The 26,631-nt window shown below is 36.1% G+C and overlaps 2 protein-coding genes across 8 annotated transcripts in view; one reads left to right on the forward strand and one right to left on the reverse strand.

The window, feature by feature from the left end:
• Window positions 1-18,525, reverse strand: part of osbpl9 (oxysterol binding protein-like 9) — a 30,496-nt gene extending 11,971 nt beyond the window's left edge. The window contains exons 1-9 of one of the 5 annotated variants that reach the window (XM_083553800.1): window positions 18,391-18,525; window positions 15,950-16,000; window positions 14,331-14,409; window positions 9,192-9,268; window positions 2,693-2,788; window positions 2,469-2,516; window positions 2,074-2,103; window positions 1,918-1,968; window positions 844-882 (exon numbers count right to left, since the gene is read on the reverse strand). In XM_083553800.1, the coding sequence (XP_083409926.1) occupies window positions 844-882; window positions 1,918-1,968; window positions 2,074-2,103; window positions 2,469-2,516; window positions 2,693-2,788; window positions 9,192-9,268; window positions 14,331-14,409; window positions 15,950-16,000; window positions 18,391-18,501 (582 nt within the window). In that variant the 5' untranslated portion in view covers window positions 18,502-18,525. Of the gene's footprint in view, window positions 1-19; window positions 883-1,917; window positions 1,969-2,073; window positions 2,104-2,468; window positions 2,517-2,692; window positions 2,789-7,263; window positions 7,490-9,191; window positions 9,269-14,330; window positions 14,410-15,949; window positions 16,001-18,390 lie in introns of those variants that run through there. The other 4 variants (XM_083553801.1, XM_083553802.1, XM_083553803.1 and 1 more) reach the window with 4 other exon arrangements.
• LOC310732996 (putative methylcrotonoyl-CoA carboxylase beta chain, mitochondrial) lies at window positions 18,437-25,970 on the forward strand. Of its 3 annotated transcripts, XM_083553811.1 has the most exons (14): window positions 18,903-19,001; window positions 19,090-19,192; window positions 19,261-19,563; window positions 20,016-20,215; window positions 20,672-20,850; window positions 20,945-21,025; window positions 21,122-21,300; window positions 22,080-22,272; window positions 22,363-22,454; window positions 22,870-23,026; window positions 23,768-23,890; window positions 24,014-24,138; window positions 24,394-24,475; window positions 24,782-25,970. In XM_083553811.1, the coding sequence occupies exons 3-14, from the start codon at window positions 19,406-19,408 to the stop codon at window positions 24,866-24,868; spliced, it is 1,656 nt and encodes a 551-aa protein (XP_083409937.1). In that variant the 5' UTR covers window positions 18,903-19,001; window positions 19,090-19,192; window positions 19,261-19,405; the 3' UTR covers window positions 24,869-25,970. The 3 variants fall into 3 exon arrangements, with proteins under 3 accessions (XP_083409938.1, XP_083409936.1, XP_083409937.1); XM_083553812.1 differs by lacking the exons at window positions 18,903-19,001; window positions 19,090-19,192 and adding an exon at window positions 18,437-18,573; XM_083553810.1 differs by lacking the exon at window positions 19,090-19,192 and having other exon boundaries at window positions 18,860-19,001.
• Window positions 25,971-26,631: the final 661 nt, after the last annotated feature.

Below are 26,631 nucleotides of genomic sequence, written 5' to 3' on the forward strand. Positions count from 1 at the left end.
TTGGCAAAAGCAAATTTACTGTGCATAGTTATGCATCCCTTTGATTTTGTGTGTGAGTTTTGTTAATGTTCTCTTGCTTCTTTCAATCTCTAACCATGCTGGTAGGTGGATTGACCATCCTAAATTACACCTAGGTATGAAAATGTATGTGTGCAAAGTGCCCTGCAATGGCCTGGCATTCCATCCAAGATGCACTTCAACTAAAGTTCTGGACCCACCATGACCCTGACCAGGATAAAGCAGTTACAGAATATAAATGAGTAAATTAATGAACAAGTGTAAGTCTAAGGTATCAAGAGATATATCCCTGATTGGAAGGCTTTTTTTTTTGTCAAATTAAAGACAAAATTGAGTGCAATGTCAAATACTAAAAGACTGATCATTGTTAAATCAAATGTAAATGTTGGATCAGTTACTGATGTGATGTGCAGTTTGGGGTGGACAGCCACTAAATAGTCTGTGATCTATTAGTCCTGAAATGCCTGAGTAAGCAATGATGGTGGAGGAAGGATCGTTAGGTTTTTTTTTTAAATGTGCAGTTAATGTGCATGTGGAGGTCATATAATCAGTGAAGATGACCTGATTGGCTCAGTTATATATCATTACGGATATGTTTGCAACATCTCATTCGATAGAATATTTGTAAAAAATGCTGTCACTTTTGACAGAGTATGATGAAAGTGAGAGCAATAGGAAAAGATGTGCAGAGCCAATTTCCAAAAGAGAAAAACATGCACTTGTTGCCAAGTCAAATTGTCCCAAAGTGAAGAAGAGTTTCCAGAGCAAAGAGAAAGAAAATGTTTCGAATTAGATTGATCCATGGTTGAGGAAGGCACAACTTACTATCACTCCGTTTGCGTGTTGCTGTTCATTACTCTGATCCTTAAAATTTTAAAAAGAAAACATGTATTGGAGAATGTGCAGCTCAGTAACATAGGTGAACCATCTCAAGCATTATTTACTTTCTCAACAACACTACCCTTCTTTAGTCGCAATAAAAATTCTTAATTGGTTCTGTTACTAAGATATCAGCATGCTATAGAACAAATAATATATATATATATATATATATATATATATATATATATATATATATATATATATATATATATATATATATATATATATATATATATATGAATATTTTAGGCTTTTGGGCACCTCTCCAAACCATTTCAATGGAACCTGTAGAAACAAACTAATCTGAGCAATCACAGGCAAGTGGAAAACTACTGCACTTAGAGATGGCACCAATAAAACATTCAGTATTAGTGTCTAGATGGTAAAAAAATCTGAGGAAAAATACAGTCTGATTCATTAAGAAGCTAATATGCTAGCTAAAATTAAACAGTGATTAGATATTTTCTACTTGCTCCATCCAATATCCTATATGCTATATTGGCAAAAGCATGTGGACATCTGACTATTACAGAACGACTCATGGTTCTTTTCCAAACTGATACCAAAAATTTGGAGGAATACAATAGATATTTTTGTTTGCTTAGGCATTACAATTTTCCTCCACTGAAATAAGACTCTAAAACATGTTCCGGCATGACAATGTACTTGTTCACAAAGCAAACTTTATAAAAGACACGCTTTGCCAAGTCTGGAGTGAAGAAATTAGAGTGGCCTGCACTAAATTGTGCTCTAGGCCTTCTCGCGTGACATTGGTGTCTGACCTCACGAAATATCTTGAGTAAATAAAATCGCTCCTTCTAAAGCATAAAGCAAATCGAATTAGTATCAGTAGTATCATCTATTTCAATAGTGGTTAAACATAAAAAAAAAAAAAAAAAAAGTAAAATAAAAAAAGATAAAAATAATGTTGTACTGTGCCATCTCTAACTGACATGGATTACAAAGGATTACACACACTCACATTGCACTACTGATTCGTAACAAAAAAGTTTTTACCTTGGCAATTTGAAGCAGTACTATGCAGTGCTTGATAGATTCTACCATACTCTAAATAAAAAAAAAATTAAAAAAAAAATATATACGTCAGACATTTTGCTATTAATGTTCTACTAAAGGACAAACAATAAAGAAGTCATTAGGACATATACTTACACAAGTTGTTTCTTTCAAGTTCTCAATTTTCTTTAACATAAAAGGAGGACATGATTAGAAGAAATAGTCTAAAGCTGTTAATACCAATACCTATTCCAGTACAGGAACCATGAACAACAGTTCAGTTTAAAAAAACTAAGCAAAAAAGTTTTAAACGGGAAGTGAAAAGGTGAAGATACAGTGTGGAAATTTGTGTGATTCCCAGATTACTGAAACTCTGTATAGCCCTCTAATTGTAGAAGCTGTTTTGCAATATTAAATGCAATGTAATGTTACACCAATGTATTTTAACTATCAGAAGGAGTATTAACAAAACATTGGCCACTCAGGTTTGGAGAGAAAAACTCTTGCTGTATAAAATAAACATGTCATCAGACGAAATGATAATGACTTACTTTGCGCGACTCTTCATCTTTGCAGTCTTTTATCTTTTCATCAAAGAGCTAGAGGATGACAGAAAACAGAACAGACAAGCTAGATGATGAAAAACAAAGTCCAATAACACTATGCTAATAACGTAATTTCATGGTAAAACGCACACAGATACACACAGACAGACACACCCTGGTAATACTTGTTACGGACCTCTAAAACATGCCTGCAAACAAAAAAAGCTTACCTTTAGTTGGTCAATCAGTATCTGTAAATAAGCATCTGCTTCAGCGAGCTTTTTGTCAAAGTCTTGAACGCTTGGAACAATCGCAGTCTCTGCCTCCTGTAATTGAGAGCAGGAGAGATTGTTTTAAATTACTGCACTTGCCTGAAACACCTTCATGCTGTGCTTCCCTTTGTCATGTTTCGCTTCCACTTTCAAGAAAAGGCCAGGGGAGCAAGCAGTACTGACCCCAGGCTGTTCTCTTCTACATGCTAATGAGATTAGCTTAATTTCCGTTAGAATAGCATTTAAACAGCAATAAAACTGAGGAAAGGCCGCCACAGTTAGATTTAACTGTAGAACTGTAGGCTAATACACTGGATAAATGCTACAATATGTTTCAAAATATTATATCAATGTAGCAGGACAGCAGTGGAATATGGAGGTTGGGAAAAAAAAGAGCCAGAATATGAGTTCCCTCATTCCCTAATAGAATAAAGGAAATTACTATCGACAAAATAGAAATTTTATTTTAAATAAATTTAAATTAAAAAAAAAGGAGATTTCAAAGTAAAAACAATTAACTCTTTTACAGAGATAATTTTTTTTCTCTACACAATGATATGTTGCCACAGTATCCAGTGACGTTTACCTTAATTATACTTGTGCATACTCTATTATACTTATGTTCTGTGTAGCATATTTTACACACAAGGTATCACATATAAATACAAAATAAGGGCAAATAAGCCAGTACTTTTATGAATCTGGACTGATCTGAACACTCTAAAATGGGCCGACAACACCTGAAAGCCCCATCCACTTGTCACATGCTGTCTTTCAGATTTCACTCACTGAGTGCTCTCAATTCCTGTTAAGGAGAATCCTGTAGGTCATGAATCTAAAGTAAAATCTGTTTATTACAAACGCACTTAACACTTAAATAAGGCAAACTGGGAAGCGATTAAGTGTAACTTAAGTACACAGTAGTTACGACACAAATCAATTGCATTACAATAACTAACACTAAATAATTGGTGAGCAAATTATTTTTGGACCATTTTGATGACAAGATTACTTGCTGAACACTAATGTTTCTGGCTTAGTAGTAAATTTTTATAATAGAACCCTTTCACAGTACAGCTGAATGCTATAGTCTTATTGGTCAGAATGTGCACATTATTCCTATTTTAGCACAGGTGGTACGACCTAGCAAAAATGTTAATATTAATGCAATCCTTTTAATGTTATTGTTTCTATGTTACGTTATACACTGAGATTTTTAGAGTAAATGCATTACATAATCCAACACTAATAAATGGATTTAGAATTGGGCTTTTGTTGAACAATGTAATTCTTAGAATCACTGAATCATGGTCATCTATTTGATCTAAAATGTTTTTAACATTTCTGGAAGCTTCCTAGGCTGTAAAACAAACGATCTTGGTCTCTGGCCTGCTCTCCATTTCCACCATTTGTTCTGTAAAATGACAAGGTGCAGTTTATATTAAAATATACAAGAGAGCGAGTGTGAGAATGAGAGTGAATGCGGGTGAGTGAGTAGGTGCATGAGAGTGAGCACGAGGGTGAGATGGGCGAGAAAGCGATAGCCGAATGTGGCATTAATAAATCATTGTATATATTGGCAATTCGCTGCAGCATAAGCAGATGACACTCTCCAGAACATGCTTTTGTATGAAAAATAATACCCTTCAGGTGTGCAACATTTCTTTTAACAGGGTCTAAAGTGTTATTCATTACATAGCTAGCCAAGCTAATTAATGAGCTAGCTCATTTGAGACCAATTATATCATGTAATTACAACAAAATAAGTCATTTTAAACTAATGTATAATGTAAAAAACACTTAAGGTTACTAGCAAGCAAGTTAGTTGTGATATTGTATAAACATGGTTAAGTTTGTTAGCAAGCTAGTTAGAATCAAGTCAACTACAATGCAAATAAAGCCACTATCCTGGTGACAGTTGGCAATGAACAAATTGTGTGCCAACAGTATACATTTCTATTTGAGCTCAGGTACAAACAAACTTACACACAATTCCATCTTTAAAGACTCATTCTAACACAAAGTATTCAGCAACCATTCACTACAGTACAGCCATACAGACAATTGTTTTGTTCGAAAAACAAATTGTCTGCACTGATAGTACAGGAAGAAGAGAATTCCAGAGATGTGGCTAAACTAACCAGCATATTAGCAGCTATTGTAAAAAGAGTCAATGCAACAGCTAAATATTAATAATAAAATATAAAGTACTCCCCAATCTGGAGTCTGTCCTGCGTAGAGGTACTCGAGCAACTTTTTGTTGACCTCCAGGGCGGGAACTGGGCAAATGGAACCTCGTCACAGGGACATGAAGAAAAGCCATTGACACCTCCCTGCCATTTTACTGCACTCCAAATAAAAGCTGAAAACAGTTTATAGAAGAGGTCAAAGTCTCCTCTGTAGCAATAGCGAGCAAATCTCCACTAGGAGCAACAGTTGGCTGAGCTAAGCATTGGGTTGGGACCAGGAAGTGCCTTCTTGTAATACAGATCTTCTGAGGTACTCCGACTCACAAGCCATGTTTCTGTAAGGTTTTGTCATTATATGTGAGAAAGTACGCATTTGACCGCGATGGTAGATCACCATAATTTTATTAATAGCCTGCCAGGAAACACAAGATGACCTCGTTTGCTTACCATAAAACTAATGTGCATGTTTAATGACGGCATTAGCCCAACACTGAGAAATACCATAAAATGTACACATTATACTGATAATTAATGTACCTTTAATCACCTTCTACTATGGTAACAATAAAATTAATTGTTTAGGAATAACCCAAAAAGTGAAAATCTTTTAAAATTGTAAAGGTTTCTATATTCTGCTTGTAGTTCATCCTCAATTAATCTCTGGGAAATATTTGACATGCATCCCAGTGTCGATCCAACCTTACATTTATTGTTTATATAAATAATTATTTTAATATATATATTGTTGGCACAGGGGGTAGTATTGCTGCTTTACAGTTCAAATTACTAACTGTCTGATTTTCCATACTTTGGGTGTTCATTTCATTATCTATATACATACAGGTCGACATATACACTATACTAACTTTCCCCAGATGTGCAGTTGCATTCCACAAGGGGACCTCAACATAAATTTAACCTGTGTGTCACGCTGTTATAAAATGTATCTCCTCCCAGAAAACCGATGCAGATCTAATCAGATTATAATCATTTTGTTTATGTTTATATACATTATCAGCAGCAGGTCATAAGGGCCAGCAAAACCTTTTCTGCTAACCTAAAGTCTATCAAAATGACCGACTTACATTTAAATATATTTTTGTTAATAAAATTGGCAATAATCTATTATACAATAATCTATTATCTTCATTCCATAATTGTTCTCTTGGGTGTGCTGCTACAAGGAGTGTCTGTTTATGTTGGAGTTTCTATTCAGTTAGATTTCAGCCGTTACATTGTTTATTGCCAGCATCAAAATCTGCGATGAAAACTTTAAAATCACCACTGCGGGTGCTTGCAGCGTTCAGCCATGCTGCTTGAAGGCTGCTATTTTAACCAATCCGATTTCAGGTTGACGGCATCTAGAAGTGCACGGCATTGGGGTCATTAGCAAATGCACAATAAAGTTGATATTTTCACGTCTTTTGATTTAACGGTGTGCAAAATTAAATATCTATTCATGTGAATTTAATATTTTTTTTTTTATGGCTAACAGAGAAGAAGGAGTTGATTTGGTGACAGATATACTTACAAGAACATTTACAAGTCAGACTTTTCAAGAAAAGCTGTACAGTGTGAGGAAAGGTCAGTTGAAACAGATGAAAACACTTGTTTTTAAGAACCATTTATACTTTAGCATTTTCTTTCCCTTAGAATTTGCAAAAAAAAACACAATTTGCCTTGAAGCACAAAAATGTAAAAAAATAAAAATAAAAAAAAAATGCATGGAAAACCCGGTGTGAACTGCGAGTTTGTCATTTTATGAGGTTAATGCTTAGTGGCTGCAGTAAAAAGAGACTTGCTGAATTTTTTATGTAAAATTCATGTCATCAGCCAAAAAGAAAACGATATATTCTGTGGAATGTATCTAAAAAATCTTAACGCTTTGTTAAAACATGAGTAGAAAAGCAGGTGCTAACAGAATGCTAGTGACTAACCGTTTGAACACCTGCACTTTTAGGGCTTAAGAAAAAAAAAAAAAAAATAAAAACAGGAAATGGCTGTATAAACTGTAGAAAGCCTGACTCACAGTCAAGCCTGAGTCAACTAGGCCGATCAAACTAACAAGAACATTTGCTAGCACCTCTGGTTGTCTCTACTTAGCATGTTAAAACAAAAACTTGTTTTGAAAACACCATCCTTAACCAGAACCTAATCAATATTCAAACATGAGCAAACATATGTACACAAGCACACACAAAGGAACATACCCATAGAACATAAACACACATTCAAGTTTTGAACATGCATGTCATACGGAATACCCTGATATTCACGTTTAAAACAAACAAACCCACTTTAAAGAGATATTTACACTAAATCTCCAACAAAAATACTCACAGGAATTCTGCTAAACTGGGACATTAGAGAAGCCAACAGTTTCCCGGTCTCTGTCCCAGCAAAAAATTACGCCCAAGCTGTCTGTACAAGTCAAATCTTTCTCCGTCGTCGACCTCTGTATCCACCTCCAAAACAACAGTAACTTAAATGTGCGAATGTTTACTCCTCTACTACATGAGGAACACACAAGTTTTTAAGAAACTCATGACAGGAAGTGCAGACTTCCTCAAATAAAAAAAAAAAAAAGATAAGGAACTCCCCTCAGTGGGTCAAACATATAAATGCATCTGCTCTGATTGGCTAGTCATTTGCTGCACAAGAGAGACTGGCTAAGTCTGCTGAGTTGGGATTGGATCATTAAGGGTTTTCCGGTCATGTGACAGGAAGGATTCATATTGCCAGGCAAGTCGATTCATGCACTTAGTCAGTCAGCAAAATTATTCACATTGAGCAGGACACAAGGAAGATGAAATCTTTTCAAAATGCTTTAAAAAGGAGAGGAACAAAACAGAAGAAAAAAGAGAAGCTTTGTAGCAATAAATAATTGCTCTGTGCTTGGTGTGTGTCTGTGTATGTATATATACACACATACATATATATATACACACACACACACCATACACTCACTCAATCTCACTCTCTCACTCTTTATGGCTGATTTATCCATCTGCAAGCACGTATTCATGTCATGGCATTGTGTGTGTGTGTGTGTGTGTGTGTGTGTGTGTGTGTGTGTGCGCGTTTGCATGTGAACCAGCACTAGGGTGAAGTCTTCATATTTGCCTCCAAGGAATAATGTGGCATTAAACAATACACAAATATACAGAACTAAAACAGGAAAGAGCACAAAGGACAGTTTTGTGTTTCATTGCATAAATGATAAATAGAAGATTACACATTCAAACTCAATGCTCACATAGTATATTTGTAGGGTTTTTAATTGTCTCAAGCAGTTCTAGTATCAGAACTGCTCACATTTACAACAACTTCCAATCATGGAATAATGATGCTTAATTTATTTTTTTTTTATATATAATTTTGCTTATTACATCATCTACACTGTGCCAGTACAGTTTCGATCTTGCAAGGACGTTGTATTGCCCATTATTATAAACCACGGCACCTCATGTGCATTTAACATAAGATCATGATTTTAAACTTTCTTCAAATAAATCCATTGCACAATATTATCACGGTCACATTTAAAACAAACAGGAAAATCTGAAACAGATAAACAGTGATCCATAAGTTTGAGCTGTCCATTTATACTAGCTGCTCAGTGTGGGTTTTATCGGCGAGGTGAAATATGACTTAAAATTAATTATTAAAAAGGCACCATCAGGATTAACTAATGTACCCGTTTAATATATTACTTTCTCAGAAAAATATTATCCACAGAGCTCATTTGTTAAACTGAGATTTCAACCGTACAAGCTCATGTGCAGCATAAGCAAGTCTATAGCAGAAGGAAAGCAATTAATGTGTCTTTTTTTTTTTTTTTTTAATTTACACTTGATGTTTGTGGAACATTACTAGTATTCTGAAGTTGAGTGTACGTAAATAGACACACCTATTCCCCAAACAACTTCTCTAATCTCTAACTAGATTTTCAATGCATCTATACGGCAAGAATTAAACAGCATATTTTTGAGTGTCTGTATGCCATGTTTATCCATAACCATCCTCTCGGTCTTGCATCGCAAATACAGAATATTTCAACAGGCATCTCTGGTTTTTAATATTTAAATCTTTAAATATGTTACAAATAAGGTTAATATAATTATCCCTATCACTAACTGAACAGGACCATGCAGCAATTCCTGGTTGACTCATCACATATGTTGCTTCCATTCATGTTTAAGCCTGATGAACGACTTTGAGTATACAAAATAATTCAGGAATGTGGACAGAAAGCAGAAAACTCTTACCCGTAGCTGGAGAGCGTGACGCAGAATTGTCCCCTCTAATGCGTGGATCCACTTCTCCCTCTCATCTGCGTCTCTGGCTGCCGGGATAGAACATCCAAAACACAGTCCGTTAGACACAGAACACACACAGGGGGGGGGAAGGAGAAGGAGGGGTAGAGGGTAGAACAAGAGACAGTAGTGAACAAGGCCAACAATGGCACAGCTTAATATATTTGTAGAGGTGATAGATGACCATGGTTTGGCTGTGCACTGTTTGCTTTCCAGAAGACAGAAAGGAAGAACTAATAACTAAACTGGACCACAGCTACACACCCACTTGAAACTTCTTCACTCCATGATATTGATAACCATGCACTCTCACACATACGTGTAAAACAATCTTTCATTGAAAGGCAGAAAGCAGAAGTCTGAATAAAGCCTTTCCAAAGAACTATCACCTTCCTTAAAACTTGTCTTTTTTTTTTTTAGACGTTAACACTAAAATGTAAGACCCGTTCATGTTTTGACCATCATAGAAAAGGAAAACTTTACTTCAGGGTATATTCCCACCTCATGCCCAGTGTTTATATGATAAGCTCTGTGTCTACCACGACCCTAGCCAAGATAAATCAGTTACAGATGATAAATGAATAGATTATACCAAAGGTTACAGGGATTTAATAGAATGTATCATTATCATATCATGTATCATTAGAACAATTGCTGCATTTAATAAAAATGTCCAACTTCTTGAGGATGTCCCATCTAGGCCGTAATATCTTTGGTAGTCTCCATCAGAAAGATATACTAGGAGTACAAGTTGGTACTGCACTAAATCAGTGCTCTTCTTCATATCTGGAGAGAACATGGTAGAGGGTAAGGTTTGAGATTTATATAGTAAACCCTTCTGTTTTTAGCTATAACATGATGTACAAATATTTACAATTGTTCACTATTATTTGCACTAGTGGAAAAAACTACCTCTGGACCTAGCCACTCTAACTCTGGACTAGACTAGCACAGCGTCACTTTATACCATTTCACTTTTACATTTTAATACCAGCACATGGACACTTTAATGACAATCACAATCATGCTGGCTCACTTTAAGCTGTACTTCTGTCTATATCTGTTATACATATCCATCAATCCCTTCTGTTTAATTCATGTATGTGTATACACTTTTTATTTTTATATTGTATTGTATTTATATTTCATTTTTACAAGTTGGACAGTCAAAAAAGCATTTAATATTATGTCATACTCTGTGTGAATGTGTATGTGACAAATATTTTATTAGATTCTCTTAAATTTGATTTTATACAGCTAAATGTTGATATTTGTTGAATATTGACAGTTGATCAGTTTTAACCATGATGCATTCATTTGAACTGCAGGATGTGCTCAAACTAAACATAAAACTTGCACAAAATTAGTGAATATTTGTATTTCTCCACGTACTTTAAAACATTTTCCTTAAGAAAGGCAGAGAAAATAGAACATGATGTGAAATATAGGAGATACTCAGCTCAGCGAAAACAGCTCAAAGCTTTTAAAGGCATTAACTCAATCTATCCATGCCAAACACAACCCCCTCACACACACTCTCACATACACACTCAGTTCCAAGAAGGAAAAAAATAAGCCTGTTTCTACATTACAAGTAAAAGTCCTTTCAGCTTCATCCGGTGCATCTTTCAAAACACTGAATCTATGGAAGGATCAGTAAAAAAAAGATTGAACAATGTAGTTCATTGTACAAAATGTCACATTAAATAGGGAAGACATTTTACAGACACGGTCAAGTCACTAAAATGTGTTTTATGCTAAACGGTGCTTGAAAACAGTGCTATGGTTCATTTTATTTGCGCTCCACTATGTAACCTATCAAAAACCATCTATATCAACCTTCTATATCCATGAGGTATTAAGAGCCCAAAACAAAACACGACCCATCTCTATATTAAAAGTATTAACAAAAGACTTAAGTCGTATGATCAGCTCCTCTACTACACCGCTTATGAACATGACGGATTACCTTACAAGCAGGTCAGCAAAAAGAACATGCTATATTCCCCAAATAACTGATAAATCAATAACAGCATGGCTGCACTGAATTAATGCTTATGAAATATGAGCAGGAGCATTGACTTGAGACCGTGGCAGCTCAATACAGATTCCTGAAGGAAAATTCTAGACTATTAGGACTTCAGCATTCTAAAGGCTGCACAAGATTCTGGGAACACAGCAGGAAAGACGGGTTTTAAAAACCATATTCTAGGTAAAATTAGACATACCCTTTTTCTTGTAAACACAACAGGGTACATCTAATGGATGGAGACAGAGAGAGAAAGTAATTTAATGGCATAGGTGGGTGATAAATAAAAACATCACGTCACATTTTCATATTATTCTTAGAATAAAGTAATTATCATTGAAGCTAGCACAATACAGACTGCTATGTGGTGAATATTAGTAACAATATATAAAAAAAAAAAGTTTCAATTCGAAGAAACCACCACATGGAGGCTCCAATAACGTCACATCATATAGTGTCACTTTACAATTTTAAGTGGGTTTATAGTCAAATTCATTTTGTTTATTCACCATAAACACATCTTATTGAAATCTATAATAGTGATATAACTACTGGCTATTTTGAAAACGCTTAAAAAATTATGCAATCCCAAATTCATTTAAGAGCAACACCACAATAAAAGTTTTAGGTTGAAACATTTTAGGAAATAAAGAACCTTTAAAAAACTAATTCTCTTTATATGTTTAGATTTATGGTAAAAATGTGATTAAAGTAAATGTTAGGAGTAATACAGTGGTCCTGGACGGTGCAGGATTGTAATAGTATCAGCCATTATAAACGTACTGACAGGTTTTTCAGGACTGTATATGCTACAATCCCAATATTCACTTATAAATAAACATGGTCTTGTGAATTAGAGGTCGCTGATAAATACCCGTTTTATCTATGCTTCATCCTCTAAACCATAACCATGTGTCTTTCCATCCATCCATCAATCCATTTCACACTCTTGATGTGAGTGAGAGTACCCATTGTTAATTATGCTCTTAATAACAAGGGCATCATTAAAGGATCTTTGTGGCAAGCCTATTGCCCTCACACACACGTTTTCAATGAATCGAGTAGATTCTTAGTAGCATGGGGCAGACCTTACTGCTCAGCACAGACTGCTGAAATAAAAGCGCTTTCAGGCAGGCCAATATCAGCCCCTGTAAGCACCTAATGAATTATAGATGGTCCTGTAAATAGCAAATACAGCACTTTGGAGATGCTTCTGCTGTAACTGCTGGGAAAAACCTTTCTACGATTAAAAGATGTAAATCAGATAGCTTTTTCAATCTCCTTACAATTATTATAAAACAAGGCACTTCCAGTATATTTGGTCAACACCAAAGTCCTTTAGACTGCATCCTTTCATTCTTTCTCAGCTCATCTTATAAATGCTGGCTGGCTGCTTCCGCTAATTACAGGTAGCCTAGCACAATGCAATCACACCAGTTTTACACTTGCTTAAAACTTTTCAGCACTTATAAATCCCTTTTAGAGACACATGTCTCTGCTGAGCTTGACCATCTCACCCTTTAAACTTTCGCACACATCATAAACACACACACTTTCTCCGAATCCAAACTGTTACACATCAATGAGACAGCAGTTCTGAGGATAAGGAAGATGCAGCGAATAGTACCTTTTTAAAAGATGATAGAGGAGAGAAGGGTCCCTGAGGGAGCATGCTTTTAAATGGAGGGACAAGAAAAACTGATAGATCAAGCCCCTTTGACTGCTCTCTGAAAGACAAACATCAGCTGCAAACTCAGGGGAATTCAAACATGCACGGAAAAGGGCTCGGGTGACGCTAAACACTTGGAAAGGATTTTAAGAAAAAAGGTTTTGCATGCATATCATCATTGGTCAAATTTCGCAAGGATGACTCAGATTAGTGTACATTAAAGGATGAATGCACAAAGATTTAAAATAAGTTAAATAATTTATATTTGACATTAAAGCAGAAATTCATGTCCATATATGGAACTGTAAAACACTTTCCATACATTGTCCAGGTCAAACAAGCAAGTAACTTGTATTCTGATGCTGCAACAACCCATGTAGCATATTCACGACCTATGAACATAAACTACATGCTGTTCATCTAACAACCAGTAAAAACAGCAGCGTTCCAAAAAAAAAAAACATATTACATCACTCATGTATCAGAACTCGAGCATAAGCAACAGACACACAAAGGTTTGGTCCCATTAATGAAAATAAATGAATGACTCAGCTATAGCTCAGTAGTGAAAACGGTGAGAGCCAAATCTAACACTGCAAAAACATTCTTCTTAGCTCCAGCCGAGCATGCAGACATGCATCACCTTACCCTTTCTACTGTACAGCCACAGCAGACAGTGCCGAAACATGGCAATGGATGAGGGCATGGGGAGGGCGAGAGGGCCCCCGAGGGAAGGGTGTGGAGTGAGGATGGATGAAAAGAGAGGGGGTGGAGGCTAAAAACTAAAGACCTGGATCTCAGTGCCCTTTTCTTGCCAGCTTGCCCGGCCCAGTGCCACTGGACAAAGGGAGGGGTGAAAGAAAAAAGGAGGAGGTCTAAGGAAGATGAGAGACGTAGAACATGTGAGCACCTAGTGGCGAGAAATGTGCTCCTTCATCTGCTAAAGCAAAGCTTAAGGACCACTCAGCTGTGTCCTAGAATATGCAGTGGGTGGTGTTGTGAGGCTGCCATTAGAAATGGGAAAGCCACGCTGCAGTAAGAAAGAGAAAAGTAACGCCTGTGCTATTTTTCCCTTCAGTGCAGCAGAAGAGCCGTGCATCGAAAACACTGGAATAACGCTGACTAATCACACCAGCCGCAATGTGTCTGATGTGTGTGAGAAATGCAAATGTGCGTAAGAGCGCGTGACAGCGTGAGAGTCAAGGCTGCAGATGTTTTGCTGCCATGATCGGCTCTGAACACAAATATGAGTTAAAAAGAGAACACGAGCGATCGAGACAATGTTCGAGAGCACAGCAGAAGCCAACAGCTTAAAAAAAAAGCTTTAAATGAAGAAAGAGAATGTAAGAAAGATAGAAGGAAAAAAAATAAAAGCAGTAAGAGGAGGGCTTACCTTGAAAATGGAAAGTCTTTTGGTCGACAGTGATGGTGAAAGTGCTATCGTCTTCGTCATCGATTCCAATCACCGCTCCCTGGGCAAGCAAAACGGAGAGAGAGACTATCAGACAGAGGGCCACGTCATTCTCTCTCGCTTTTTCTGCTCTCTTCCCTCACAGACCCACGCGCACACACACACACACACGCACACACACACGCACACACACACACGCACACACACACACACAGAGGAGGGGGAGAATGGGTGGAGCATGGGATGTAGGGACAAGGAACAGGGAGGGGGAAGAATATGAGGGGAGGAAAGGGGAAAAACTGAAAAGTGGCTGGGGAAGATAGGAACTGCAAAACTGTGTATGCTCTCTCTCTCTTTCATCAATAAGGCACAAATGATATCATACAGCATTTAGACGATTTTGAAAATGTACGTGAGGCATTCATTTGCTAAAAAATAAAAAAGTACAAAGAGTTTATTTGTGGATCTAAAGAAAAAAAAAAAAAAAAAAAAAAAAGGAACTAGCGAAAACATGAGCTGGCAAAGATTTGTAAAAACATGCCTGGAAACAACTGGAAAAATTGCAACCGTTATCATCCATAAGAGGAAGTTTGTTTGAAAGGTCATTTAGACAGCGCACACACACGCACAGAAAGCAAACCCTAGTTTGCAAGGCTACATAGGTATTTAAAAACAACAATTCAACAAGTTTAAAGAGGAAGGTAATAGTGAACATGTACAGGAAAACACCACAGATGTATATATAAAAAAAAAAAATCATAGAGTAAAAATACATGACACATTCACAATGTCCTTGATATTATCGTTCATCTTACTGATCTAAGCCTCTTCTCCATGCGGTCTTAATTTGAAAATCCACTTCATTTGTGAATGCACCCGTCTGTGTTGTTTTGCATCAGAAGAGGCCACAGGGCCAAACCTGAATGTTCAAACCTGAACCTTCTGCACTCAGTCACTTTAGACAAAATCATGCAGTGTGGCATTTTAAATTTATTTAATTATCAAAACTTTTTTTTTGCAGAAAGAAAAAAAAAATAAATCTTTCCCAAAACAGCTTTTCAGAAACTAATTTTTAAAAGAATTTAGGCAGTTATCACATATTATTCATGTTACACCTACAAACAGTCAGCTTACATGTTGTTTGACATCAAGTCAAATACAATGTAATGTCTGATTTGGTGTCTTTTTTTTTTTTTTTTTTTTTGTGAATTTTACATAAATCGTGTCCCAAATATGCCACCTAGTGTTCAAGAATCATTAAATCACTACAGGTCTAGAAAATATTTCTTCACTTCTCAGTAAACTTAGTGATATTTTTTTAACTTTCAATGATACAATGATAAAAAAAAATCTGATGAGTCAGGAAAGTGCAAGAACATGCACTGTCAAAAAAAAAAAAAAGAAAAAATAAAGTTCAAAAATTTAAAAAGAAAGCACATTTAAACCAAAGTATGATGGTAAATGTGGGTTGGCAGATACAAATCTGATGAGTCAGGAAAGTGCAAGAACGTTCATTGTCAAAACAAAGAAATAAAATTTTAATGAAAATAAATAAATAAAACATGTTTAAACCAAAGTATGAGTAAAAGCTGACTGCTTACCCGGAGCCTGACGCACCCTCTTCTAGAGCCACGCATCATCTTGTCTTTTGACTATGCAATAAAACCAGAGACAAAAGATTTATTTTTTTGTGTGTTAAGCCTATGTTGTGAATAAAACACTTTCTCTTTATCTAGATGCACAAATATACAAATGCTAAAAAACCCTTAAATTCACTGCTTATAATGATCTCTGTGAAGCTTTAGAGAGCCTGAAATATTCCCAAAAGTGTGAGCATCATGTCAAATGCAATTCCATGTACTTAAAAATATTGATCCATCCATCAAATTTTTTAGTTTCATCTGTCCTGCAGGGGTTATATGCTGTCTTCAAAATATATGTAGTGTAGCAGACCACTGAAATAAGATTACCTTCAAATTTCCAGTCACCACATTATTCACAAAGTGTTCTGCATCTTACAGTTTTTCTTTGCAATTTAAAGAGACAGCTGAAAAAATGTATTTGTCCCACCTCATTCGAATTTGCAGCATGCTACTCCTTTTCTTCAATGATCATATATTGTACGTTTTATTATAAGTTGTTTTATGTGATTTATGATATGCACACTACACGTAGATTACAAAATTGCTGCTTCACTTATGCTGTGAGCCATTTTATTTGTTTATAAGTTTACTGTAAATCAATACATTTTACTTATCCCCTTTTTCCGATACTGAAATGTTTAATTCCTAATAGGAGTGGATTCATTCAGGGTGATTTAAATCATATTCACATATAAACATCTATGGTAATACTTTGGGCATTAGGTGGTGCTCCTAACAATCATCCTCAAAACAACAAGTGAGATTGAGTAATGTCCAATGAAGGCACATGGTGTACTGACACACTGCCCGAACTTTATGCTCATTTTCTTTTGTCATCCATGACATTTATTGGTACATCTTCTTACACGATCCACTTCATTAGTAGAAAGGGACCACCTGTCTGACTAGAAGAAGAACCTCAAACTTTTAGGAAGTTGGGGTCAGATTGAAGGCCTTTAGTTTTACTCATGGGCCCAAAAGTGGCAACTTGGTGTTGTGGGACTTGACCCTGACCCTGTTAGCAGCAACCCAGAACCTAGTTACTACTTCCCATGAGCCTACTGTCTTTCAAACCGGATTAACATGGCCATTTAAGTACCTACAGACCTCTGCTCTACTTACTAAGCAACTAAAAGCACTATTGAGCAGGTGGGCAATCCTGAGCTCAGCACTGACACCGATTTGACACATGCGTCCTATTGGGTGTCACGCTGGAACAGATCAAGAGCAGAATAGTGTTGCTCACCGCAGTGTCACTGTTAGGTTCAATCCACAAACCTGATCAGACAGGGATGAAGTGCTTTCTGATAACGATCAGAAACAGTGCATGGGACAGCTGTCGCCTCCATCTGTACACTTACAAACGGATTAACAAACTAGATGATAGCATTCTGTGATCACCACTGAAAAAAGGTCATCCACCAAAATAATTGCTAGACAGTCAAGGTGAAAAGATGGCCTCTTTCTGTCATTAATGGAGCTAAACTCTATGGCATAGCAGCAGATACATGTTCTATTGTACTGCCTATTGTGTGTGTGTGAGCTCTATCCTCCAACAGCTGAGTGCATTAAACAATACAGTAGGATTGATTTGGATTGTGTTTACAAGTGCGTTATCTTTTCATCGACTATTCTACATTTTATCTACCTAACCCTGAAGGACTTTGCCAGGAAAGGTGAATCAGAAATCCAGCTCTGCTTGCTTACAGACAGCAGAAATATTCAGTCTGATGGAAAAATATACACCACGTACAGTTAAAAACCCTTCTAAGCACCTGTTCTGCAAAATAAACAAGTGACGGTGCACTCTATCAACATTTGCAAGTTATGTCGTTTGATATCTCGAACAGCAGTGCAAACAGATAAGATCCCAGACAAAAGGCAGCACTGAACCTGCGTCCAGCGAGCAAGACTTCACCACTTTTTTTCATAGCTAGACAGCGGTATCAGCCTGCAACTTAACCTTAAGGTATAATCTCAATGTTAGATTCTGTCTTGCACCAAAATCTTTATTTAGTTCTGAACGTGAACTGTTTGAAGACTGAAATGATACATTCTTTGTCTTTCGGCCAGTCCAGACAAAAAGTGTCACATGACGCTGAGACCACCACCCTGACATTCTTCTAACTAATACTATCGAGCCTGAACATATTAAATGCGTTGTAGCCTTGGTGAAATTCTAGGGCACAACGTCGCTCTTTTCGGGTGATCATTGGCTAACCTGCCCCCTAGTAAAGCCCAGGATTGGTCTCTTCCCTTTGTCACTCAAAAAACCCCGCCCAAAACCAGCTGAGATTCCCAACTCAAGTACTCGTTCCGTTCTCGGTTTGTACCCCTCCCTTAGACAAAAAAAATGACAATCCTGACAACTGTAACGCGGTTTCTGGGATCCTACTTACAGTGTAGTACGACAGAAGCCCCGCGTTATAGTCCAAAACAAACCAGCGATACTGCCAGCCCTTCATCAGATTAGTCCATTTGCTCAGCGGCCCCTCCATGATGGACGCCATCTTTGCACTTAAACCAACCAGAGGTTGAGGGGGAGGAGCAAAATCGAGAGGTGTTACGTCACGCTCTAAAAGGTGTGTCATATGCGTTTATACAACCACTGTACATACTCAGAGTATTACAACAGAATTAAAGACAAATTAAAGAAACTGATTTTCGTGTCCTGACCAAAATGAACACTTTTTGTCTTATACCTTTTTGAAAAAATTCGAATGAAAACAAAATAAACATTTGTTCTAAAAAACATTTCTGTACACCCAATTGTTTTGGCAATCACAAATTTTTTGCTGAGAACGTGACACTCAATTACCTCTCATGTGATAGAGGAGTTGTCAAACAAGTTTACACTGCTCTCTGTTGGCCATGCACTAAAATTCCGTTTAATGTGCCTTTGGACTGGAACGTTCCGTCTGGTGTTTTGTTTCCTTCCGGACATGTTTGAATGTGTCACAGCGCAAAATAAACTTTAGACTCTTTCAACCATGTATCGTTGTATGTTAAGGTAAGACAGTAAATTGCAACTGATCGGTTATGTTTTGTACGTGTATGACGCGTAATCAAACATGTCCGAGTCTCTTTTTTTTTTGCAGAACCTAAATGACCTTTGACACACTTGCATGAATCAAATGGCAGTTCAGTATAAGGGTTATTTGATTACCGATTGCTGTAACCTTTAGCAAATCCGGATGACAGGTCAGAACAAAGGCAGAAAATCTACCAAAAGATGCTGTGCAGTAAATAACTGTGTATTTTTTTTTCAGGTTATTAAATGGAAGAATATGCTTCACGAATCAATTATGCACCCAAAGTTTGTCAAGGACTGCAGAAAAGAAAAGTTTTCTATGCCAGTGCACTCGTTTCAGCTCTGCCAGGCCACTGCAATACCTAGAACACAATCCACAGCTCATGTACACACACCAGGCAGTGTTATACCGGTGTATAAGCTCAAGTACACGCAGAAGGAGGTTGCCCAGTGCCTTTCCAGTAGTAGATGGTGCATGTCAGCTTATTCACAGACATGTATTTGAAGCAAATTTGCAGAACAGCAAGGAATGCCAGCAAAGGTATAATGCCATTTTTTCTATCTATCTATCTATCTATCTATCTATCTATCTATCTATCTATCTATCTGTCTATCTGTCTATCTGTGTGTTTGTTTTATATCTTTTTTATTATGAGAAAATGTGCTAAATATCACTATGTACTCTATAAGTGTGATAACTCATAAATTTTGGGTGTCAACCAATAGCACATAAAAAACATGAGTGATTTATCACTCATATTACGCAACATAGTCACTAGTGTAACTATAGATTTCTTAAATGTGTCATACGGTAAAAACAGTAAGTTTTAAAACCGACCCTTATATATTCATGATTTTTCTTGCAAATTATATATAACATTTTAGACATATTTTATCAATGCAAGATAGGTCCCAGTGATCACAGAGTTTCAGGGATTTTAAATTTATTTTTTCATATTAAAGACCTTAAGATCTTAAGATATTTTTGTTTAGGTATCTAGAGCTAAAGGAGAAAGTGTTAAAGGCAGGTGGGGAAAAAGCTGTTGCCCGACATACGCAGAGAAACAAGAAGGTTCTTGCTAGGGAAAGACTGCACATGCTGTTGGATGATGATGATGATTATCTAGAGCTGTCAATCTTTGCTGGAATGGGTTTACCCTATGGGGACATCCCATCAGCTGGCTGTATCACAGGTATTTTGCTGAAACACAGAGTCTGAGTATTTATTCCAACCACACTTTGCATTGTTGTGAACCATTTTTCAATCTTTCTTTTAAGCATATTCTGTGATGCTTGCTGAATATGATTCATGTTTCAAAATAAATCTGAGCTTTAGTTTTTCCAACCTGAAAGCCAGTACCAATGTCTATTTTTCATGAACCTGGTGAACACTAGCAGCTACAGTGCCATCCAAAATTCTGGATGCCCTTCATGAAAATGCACAAAGATTAATAAATAAAAGGAATAACATATGCAATAGATGATGCATATAATTCAGTGGTTTATTGCACATTCAAAAAGTAGTGTTAAAAATGTTTTTAGTAGAGGAACCTAGAAATGACATGTAATTATATAATCTGTATCTATTTACTGTACTTTTTCCCCTCCGTTTTTTTCTTAGTATATAATGATGTCTGTGCTTATAACAGGTATTGGAAAAATAAATGGGCTATGGTGTGTGTTTACTGCTAATGATGCCACGGTGAAAGGGGGCACAGCTTACCCTATTACAGTAAAGAAACAGCTTAGGGCCCAGGAAGTGGCCATGCAGAATCGGCTCCCCAGTATTTACTTGGTTGACAGTGGGGGGGCATTTTTACCACTTCAGGTAGGATGCATGGTAAAAAAAACTTAAAGCTTTTTTTTTTCACAGTATAACAACACTGTGGTTGCAATAACAGTTCTTAAAACTCTGTACACAGTCAAATATTTTTCCTGATAAGAAGCATGGTGGCCGTGTTTTTTACAATGAAGCTATAATGTCAGCAATGAAGATTCCGCAGGTATGACCTTGTTTCGTATTTAGGTGTATAACCGTCACAATATTTTCAATTTGCTTATGGTAATAGCCTGGCATCATTGTGTTTTTGTGCCTACAGGTGGCAGTAGTGTGTGGCTCATGCACTGCTGGTGGAGCCTACATCCCCACTATGGCTGAGGAGGCGATCATTGTGCACAGAATAGGGACAATATTTTTAGCTGGTCCTCCTCTAGTTAAAGCTGCAACAGGGGAAGAAGTGACAAGTGAGCAACTTGGAGGTGCCAAGCTGCACTCAGAGTGAGTAAATTACTTCAATAAAGTGTTCAGTTAGTTATGGGTCTGGTTAGGTTAATGTAGGGTTTTAGTCTGTATGGTTAACTTTAAGCATGTGGCAAAATTCATTATCATAATTTCTTCAATAATTAATCAGTAATTCTTTATCAATAAATCAGTAATAATCAGTAGTAACTTATACAGGAGTTCTTTAAGGCAGATTTCTTTAAAAAAAAAGTATGTATGTATTTATTTTGTGTGTGTATGTGTGTGTGTTTGTGTGTAATACAAGAATTGTAATATCTGGAATATTATGTAATTATTTTTTTTACTGACTTTCAATGACACTGTATTTTATATTTGTAACATATGTAATACTTACAGCTCTTCATCTTGTTTGAATAAAATCTTAGATATTTTCAAGTTATTAATTGTTAAAAAAAATTTGTAATTACTTTTTCAACTTTAATTTTATCATTGTAAGTTATTAAAAGGTATGGAGGTATTGATATAAATTAGGTGTATAACGTTTATTACTGTACTAATCATTTATAACAACTTCAGTAATAGAGAAGTAGAAATGTCAGGTATAGAGCCTAGGTGGTTTTCTTATATTTTAATATGTGGTGTATTAGGAGTTTTAATTTAATTGTCAATGCACAGAAATGATAATGTTATATATATATATATATATATATATATATATATATATATATGTGTGTGTGTATTAACTATTACTAACACTTGAATCTTGTTTTATTATAATTAGCTGCTCTAATATATTAGATTTCTTTTTTTGCTAGGGTGAGTGGCTGCGTTGATTATTTTGCTGCTGTAGAGAGTGAGGCATATGAGTGTACTAGGAACATCATCTCCACTCTAAACTTCGAACTCCCAGAGAAGGACAAAACTGAGATTGATGAGCCCCTGTATAATGCTGAGGACCTTATGGGCCTCGCACCAAGGAGCTACAATTTCAGCATGGATGTCAAACTGGTGAGATTTGCACTTGACCAAATGCACATCAACACTTCATGTAAAAGGTGTGGCACTAAAACATCTCTCTGTTTGTCTCTATATGTTTAGATTGTGAGTCGGCTGACTGACGGCAGTCGGTTCCAGGAGTTTAAGTCTAGCTATGGTACCACTCTAGTGACTGGATTTGCGAAAATTGAAGGGTAGGATTTTTTACATCAAGAATTATCTGCTAAAGCAAGAAGCTGCTGTATCTTGTAAATTGACAAACTTTTTTTTGCACAAGTATATAAGACCTTTTTTTCACACATTGGTGGACTTTTCACACACATTGCAAAATTTGCCCACTTATTTTGTACTATGGTACACACAGTTCATTGGTTTTGTATTCCGCTCTGCGTACATTGCTCTCTACTCTGCATACATTTATTTGTGGTTTTATTTATTTACATTTTTTGTGGCATTCCTTGTGGACAGCAAATTAAAAATGTAATTGTACTGTGCATATGACAATAAACTAACAATAACAAAATTATCTATCAGTGAAGTCCAGATGTGGTGGAGAAAATGCCTACAGTAAATACTACCAACACAGTGGTATTATTCCTGTTTTAACAGTCATTTGGTTGGCATTGTAGCCAATAATGGTAAGATGACATATGAAGCCTGTCTGAAAGGAAGCCATTTTGTCCAGCTGTGTGAGCACAGAGATATCCCTCTCATCTTCCTTCAGAACACAGCCCCAGAGCCTTTGCACACTCTCTCCAAAGAAAAGGTACAGTTGCACTGCCAATGTATAAAATGCATATTATGAATTACACGTGAAATTCAGCATCACATTGTTGAGATTAAACATTGTGACACAGTGAACTGCTGCAGTTTTTCTGATTCAGTTGCCAGTGAACATTCTGAAGAGCCAATTAAATGTAATAAAATATCTCTAATAGGTTTATAATGTATTATAATCGCTTTTGAAATAGTAACATTTCATTTTGGATGATCAGTATGTATGTATACTGTTTTGTACACCAATACACACGAAACACATAGTTTAATTTAGTTTATTATTTGTAGCATAGTGTGACTTAGACATATTGTATGTCAATGTACACCATATTGTCAATAGTTTGTGAACACCTGATCATCTCATACAATATGCGCTTTTGCTTTTGCACCCTTTTCCAGATTCACTATTTTTAAAAAAGCCTGTAGGCTTTAGAGGATGTGCCAATTCAGATATAAGAGCATTAGTGAAGTCAGGCACATACTTCCACATCAACGTCGGCAAAGCATGTCTTTATAAACATGTGCAGAGGGACAATGATAAGCTGGAACAGATTTTGGTGTTTCTTAGTTTCAGTGAAAGGAAATTTCATGCTATAGCATTCTGTGCATCCAACATTTAGGCATACATTAGGGTCTGACACTCAGTTGTTCACATAGTCTTGGTTTTATAATGTGTTTTATTAATGTACTAAGGCCTTTCTTAAGCTTATTTCATGTATCTGTCTCTCAGGCAGAGACCAACACCAACGTACTTAAAGCTCAGGGATCCATGATGTCTGCTGTGGCGTGTGCATCTACTCCTAAGATTACAGTAGTCGTTGGAGGCTGCCATGGTGGTGACAGCTTTGCCATGGTCAGCAACACAAAATTTAGACATAGTGTTTTAAGTCTGTTACATTCTGTGGAAATTTTAATTTTTTTTTTTTTGTAACATTAAAGAAAAAACTCAATTTCTTTATCTTCTTCTTTATTTTAGTGCGGAAGGGCTTTTAATCCAAATTTCCTGTTTCTGTGGCCGAATGCTAGAGTGTCAATTTTAGCTCCAGGCCATGCTGGTAGTTTGGTGCAGGATGAAGAGGAGGCCTTGCACATTAATGAGCAGTAAGAGGCACCTGTACACTTCCTCACCTTTTAGCTAAACATTAATAAATAAAAAGAAAAAGTGCAATAAACCAGATTAAATATTCAATAAATTATAAGTAAAATATAGTTTCTCTATTAACTCTGAAATATTGTTGCAAATGTTTACATTTTGGTGCTTTTTTAGAAGTTCTGGAACTTTCCCAGTTCCTAGTATTAACGAGTAGTAACACAAAAAGATTATTAAGTGATTATTGTTTTTTTTTTCTATGTGAGGCTGAAAGAAGAGAGCTCAGCATTCTTTTCATCAGGCAGGCTATGGGACGATGGTGTGATTCTTCCACAAGACACAAGGAAGGTAAAACACAAAGAAATTTCTATTGGTGTTCCAGTTCATCCTTAGGATGTTTAATAGTGATGGTGTCAGTTTGACCACTTAGGGTTCTTTTACACAACCTTTTTCACACAATGTTTTTAAGGGCCTCAGTTTGTCATGCTAATAAATGTTCCAGGAAATTGTAAATTGTAAATAAAGACATTCAATGCTGTTGCATCCTCCCTACTTAACCACATTTGGGTGTGATGTTCTGGTGTGGAAAAAACTTCATAGACATTTATATTATTCCTTTTTTATTTCAGACTTTAAATATGTTTTTCTTATTAGGTGCTGGGCAAATGTTTAAAAATTATCAAGCAACAGGAGTACCAGCTGTCTCAAGACAAGGCTAACCACATACCTCTTCGAATGTAACATCTCTGAACAAAGCGTCTCACTAAAAATGTTTGGGCTACTCGTAGTCATTAGGACTTCCCTTTGTAAACCAGCAAGGCAGGATCCATTTTCTTGATGTTTTTTACACCTAGAAAAAAAAAACATATTTCTACTTACAAATTGATTTTTTTGTTCCTCTAGTGCTCCAAAAAAAGTTCCAGCTGCACCAGGATCATGTTAGCTACTCATTTAAAACCAACAATATGAGACATTTTACACTTATTTTACATTTACATTTTCAGAGAAATTTATGACTGGTCTCAGTTATTTATTTGCAGGTGGTTCATATCCATTAGGGATATTATTTTTGCATGTTTAATCCATGATAATGGACCCATCATTATAATCACATTAATTTTAATTATTTATTATTTTCCATCTAAACTATGGTCATCTGTACTGAAATGTACAATGTTTATTTATGTTGTGCGTATATTGTATATGCATCAATATTTTTACTTTACAGTATTTGTAGTTCAGAAAAGTGTATTCATAACAAGTAAAAATCACCTGCAGGCAAACTTTACTATCTGTTCTGTTTGAGAGTCTGTTTTTTTTGCAGAGACTTCATTGCTAGCTTTTTATTGTCTCAGAAAATAAGCTTCCTTAAGGTCAAGGTCAACAAATCCAATGCTAAGGACCAGCTTTTATGTATGGAATGTATAAATAGATAAGAAGGAAAAGTCAGTGGGACCCCTGAAAATCTTGCTCTGCAATCTCAGAAAACATGTTTTTTCTTATAAGTTTGTTAATGGTTAGCTTCCTAAACACAATGCTTTACATGCTCCTAAAGGAACATTTTAAGAGTTTTATATACAATCCTTAATGGTTGCCACAAATAGAATAATTAGACGTGTATGCGTTTTGAAATGTCAAACACTAAAGGTGTTATTTGGGTGCTATAATATATATTATTTTTGATTACTTTTTCTGTAAATGAATAATATAAACGTTTCTCCTGTGAAAGAAGTACAGGAGATTGATGTTTATTTTACCCTGGTTTTAGTGAAATTATGTTGACTTGAACCAAAGTTGTCTGTAATAGATTTGATAGTAGTGATGAAAACATTTTTAAAAGCTATTTGGATTTTAGATTTTGATAATTTTTTAATGCACTTCAAAGATTTTTTCAATTTAGTGATTACATGCAACAAATTCAGTTTTTAAAGTTGACTAGAGTATCAAGACACATTTAACTAATAATTCATGACTTCCTGTTTACCTGTGGTATGAATATGAAGTGACACAGAGACCTATTTCTCTTATCCGCTCTTCAACATGGGAGAGACAGAAAACACCCTATTTAAGTGAGGGAGATGTGTGTTGACCTTTATAAGTCAGGCAATGGCTACAGAAAATAGCCATTTGACTAAACTTGCCCATATTTACAATCAGAGGAATCACAAAGTAGTTTAAAACAACTGGAACAGTGACCAACCAGGCTGGACGAGGACCCAATTTTATCTTTCCACCACACACAGTGGGGAGGATGGTAAGAGAAGTAAAAATAATCTCCAAAGCTCATTGTTAGAAAACTTCATTAAAGAGTGGCATCTTGGGGTCACAAAGTTTTCATAACAACCATCAGATGCTATCTACATGCCAATATGCTGTTTAGGATTCATGCAAGGGAAAAGCCTTTTTCACCTACAATTTTCTCACCATTTTCAATACAATACAATGGAAGTTTTGCCAAAGTAGTTATAATAATAATAAGTAGTATATTTTAATGTAGGTAAAAT

The sequence above is a fragment of the Silurus aristotelis genome, assembly GCF_946808225.1.
Source record: "Silurus aristotelis genome assembly, chromosome: 11".
NCBI classification, from domain to species: Eukaryota; Metazoa; Chordata; class Actinopteri; order Siluriformes; family Siluridae; genus Silurus; species Silurus aristotelis.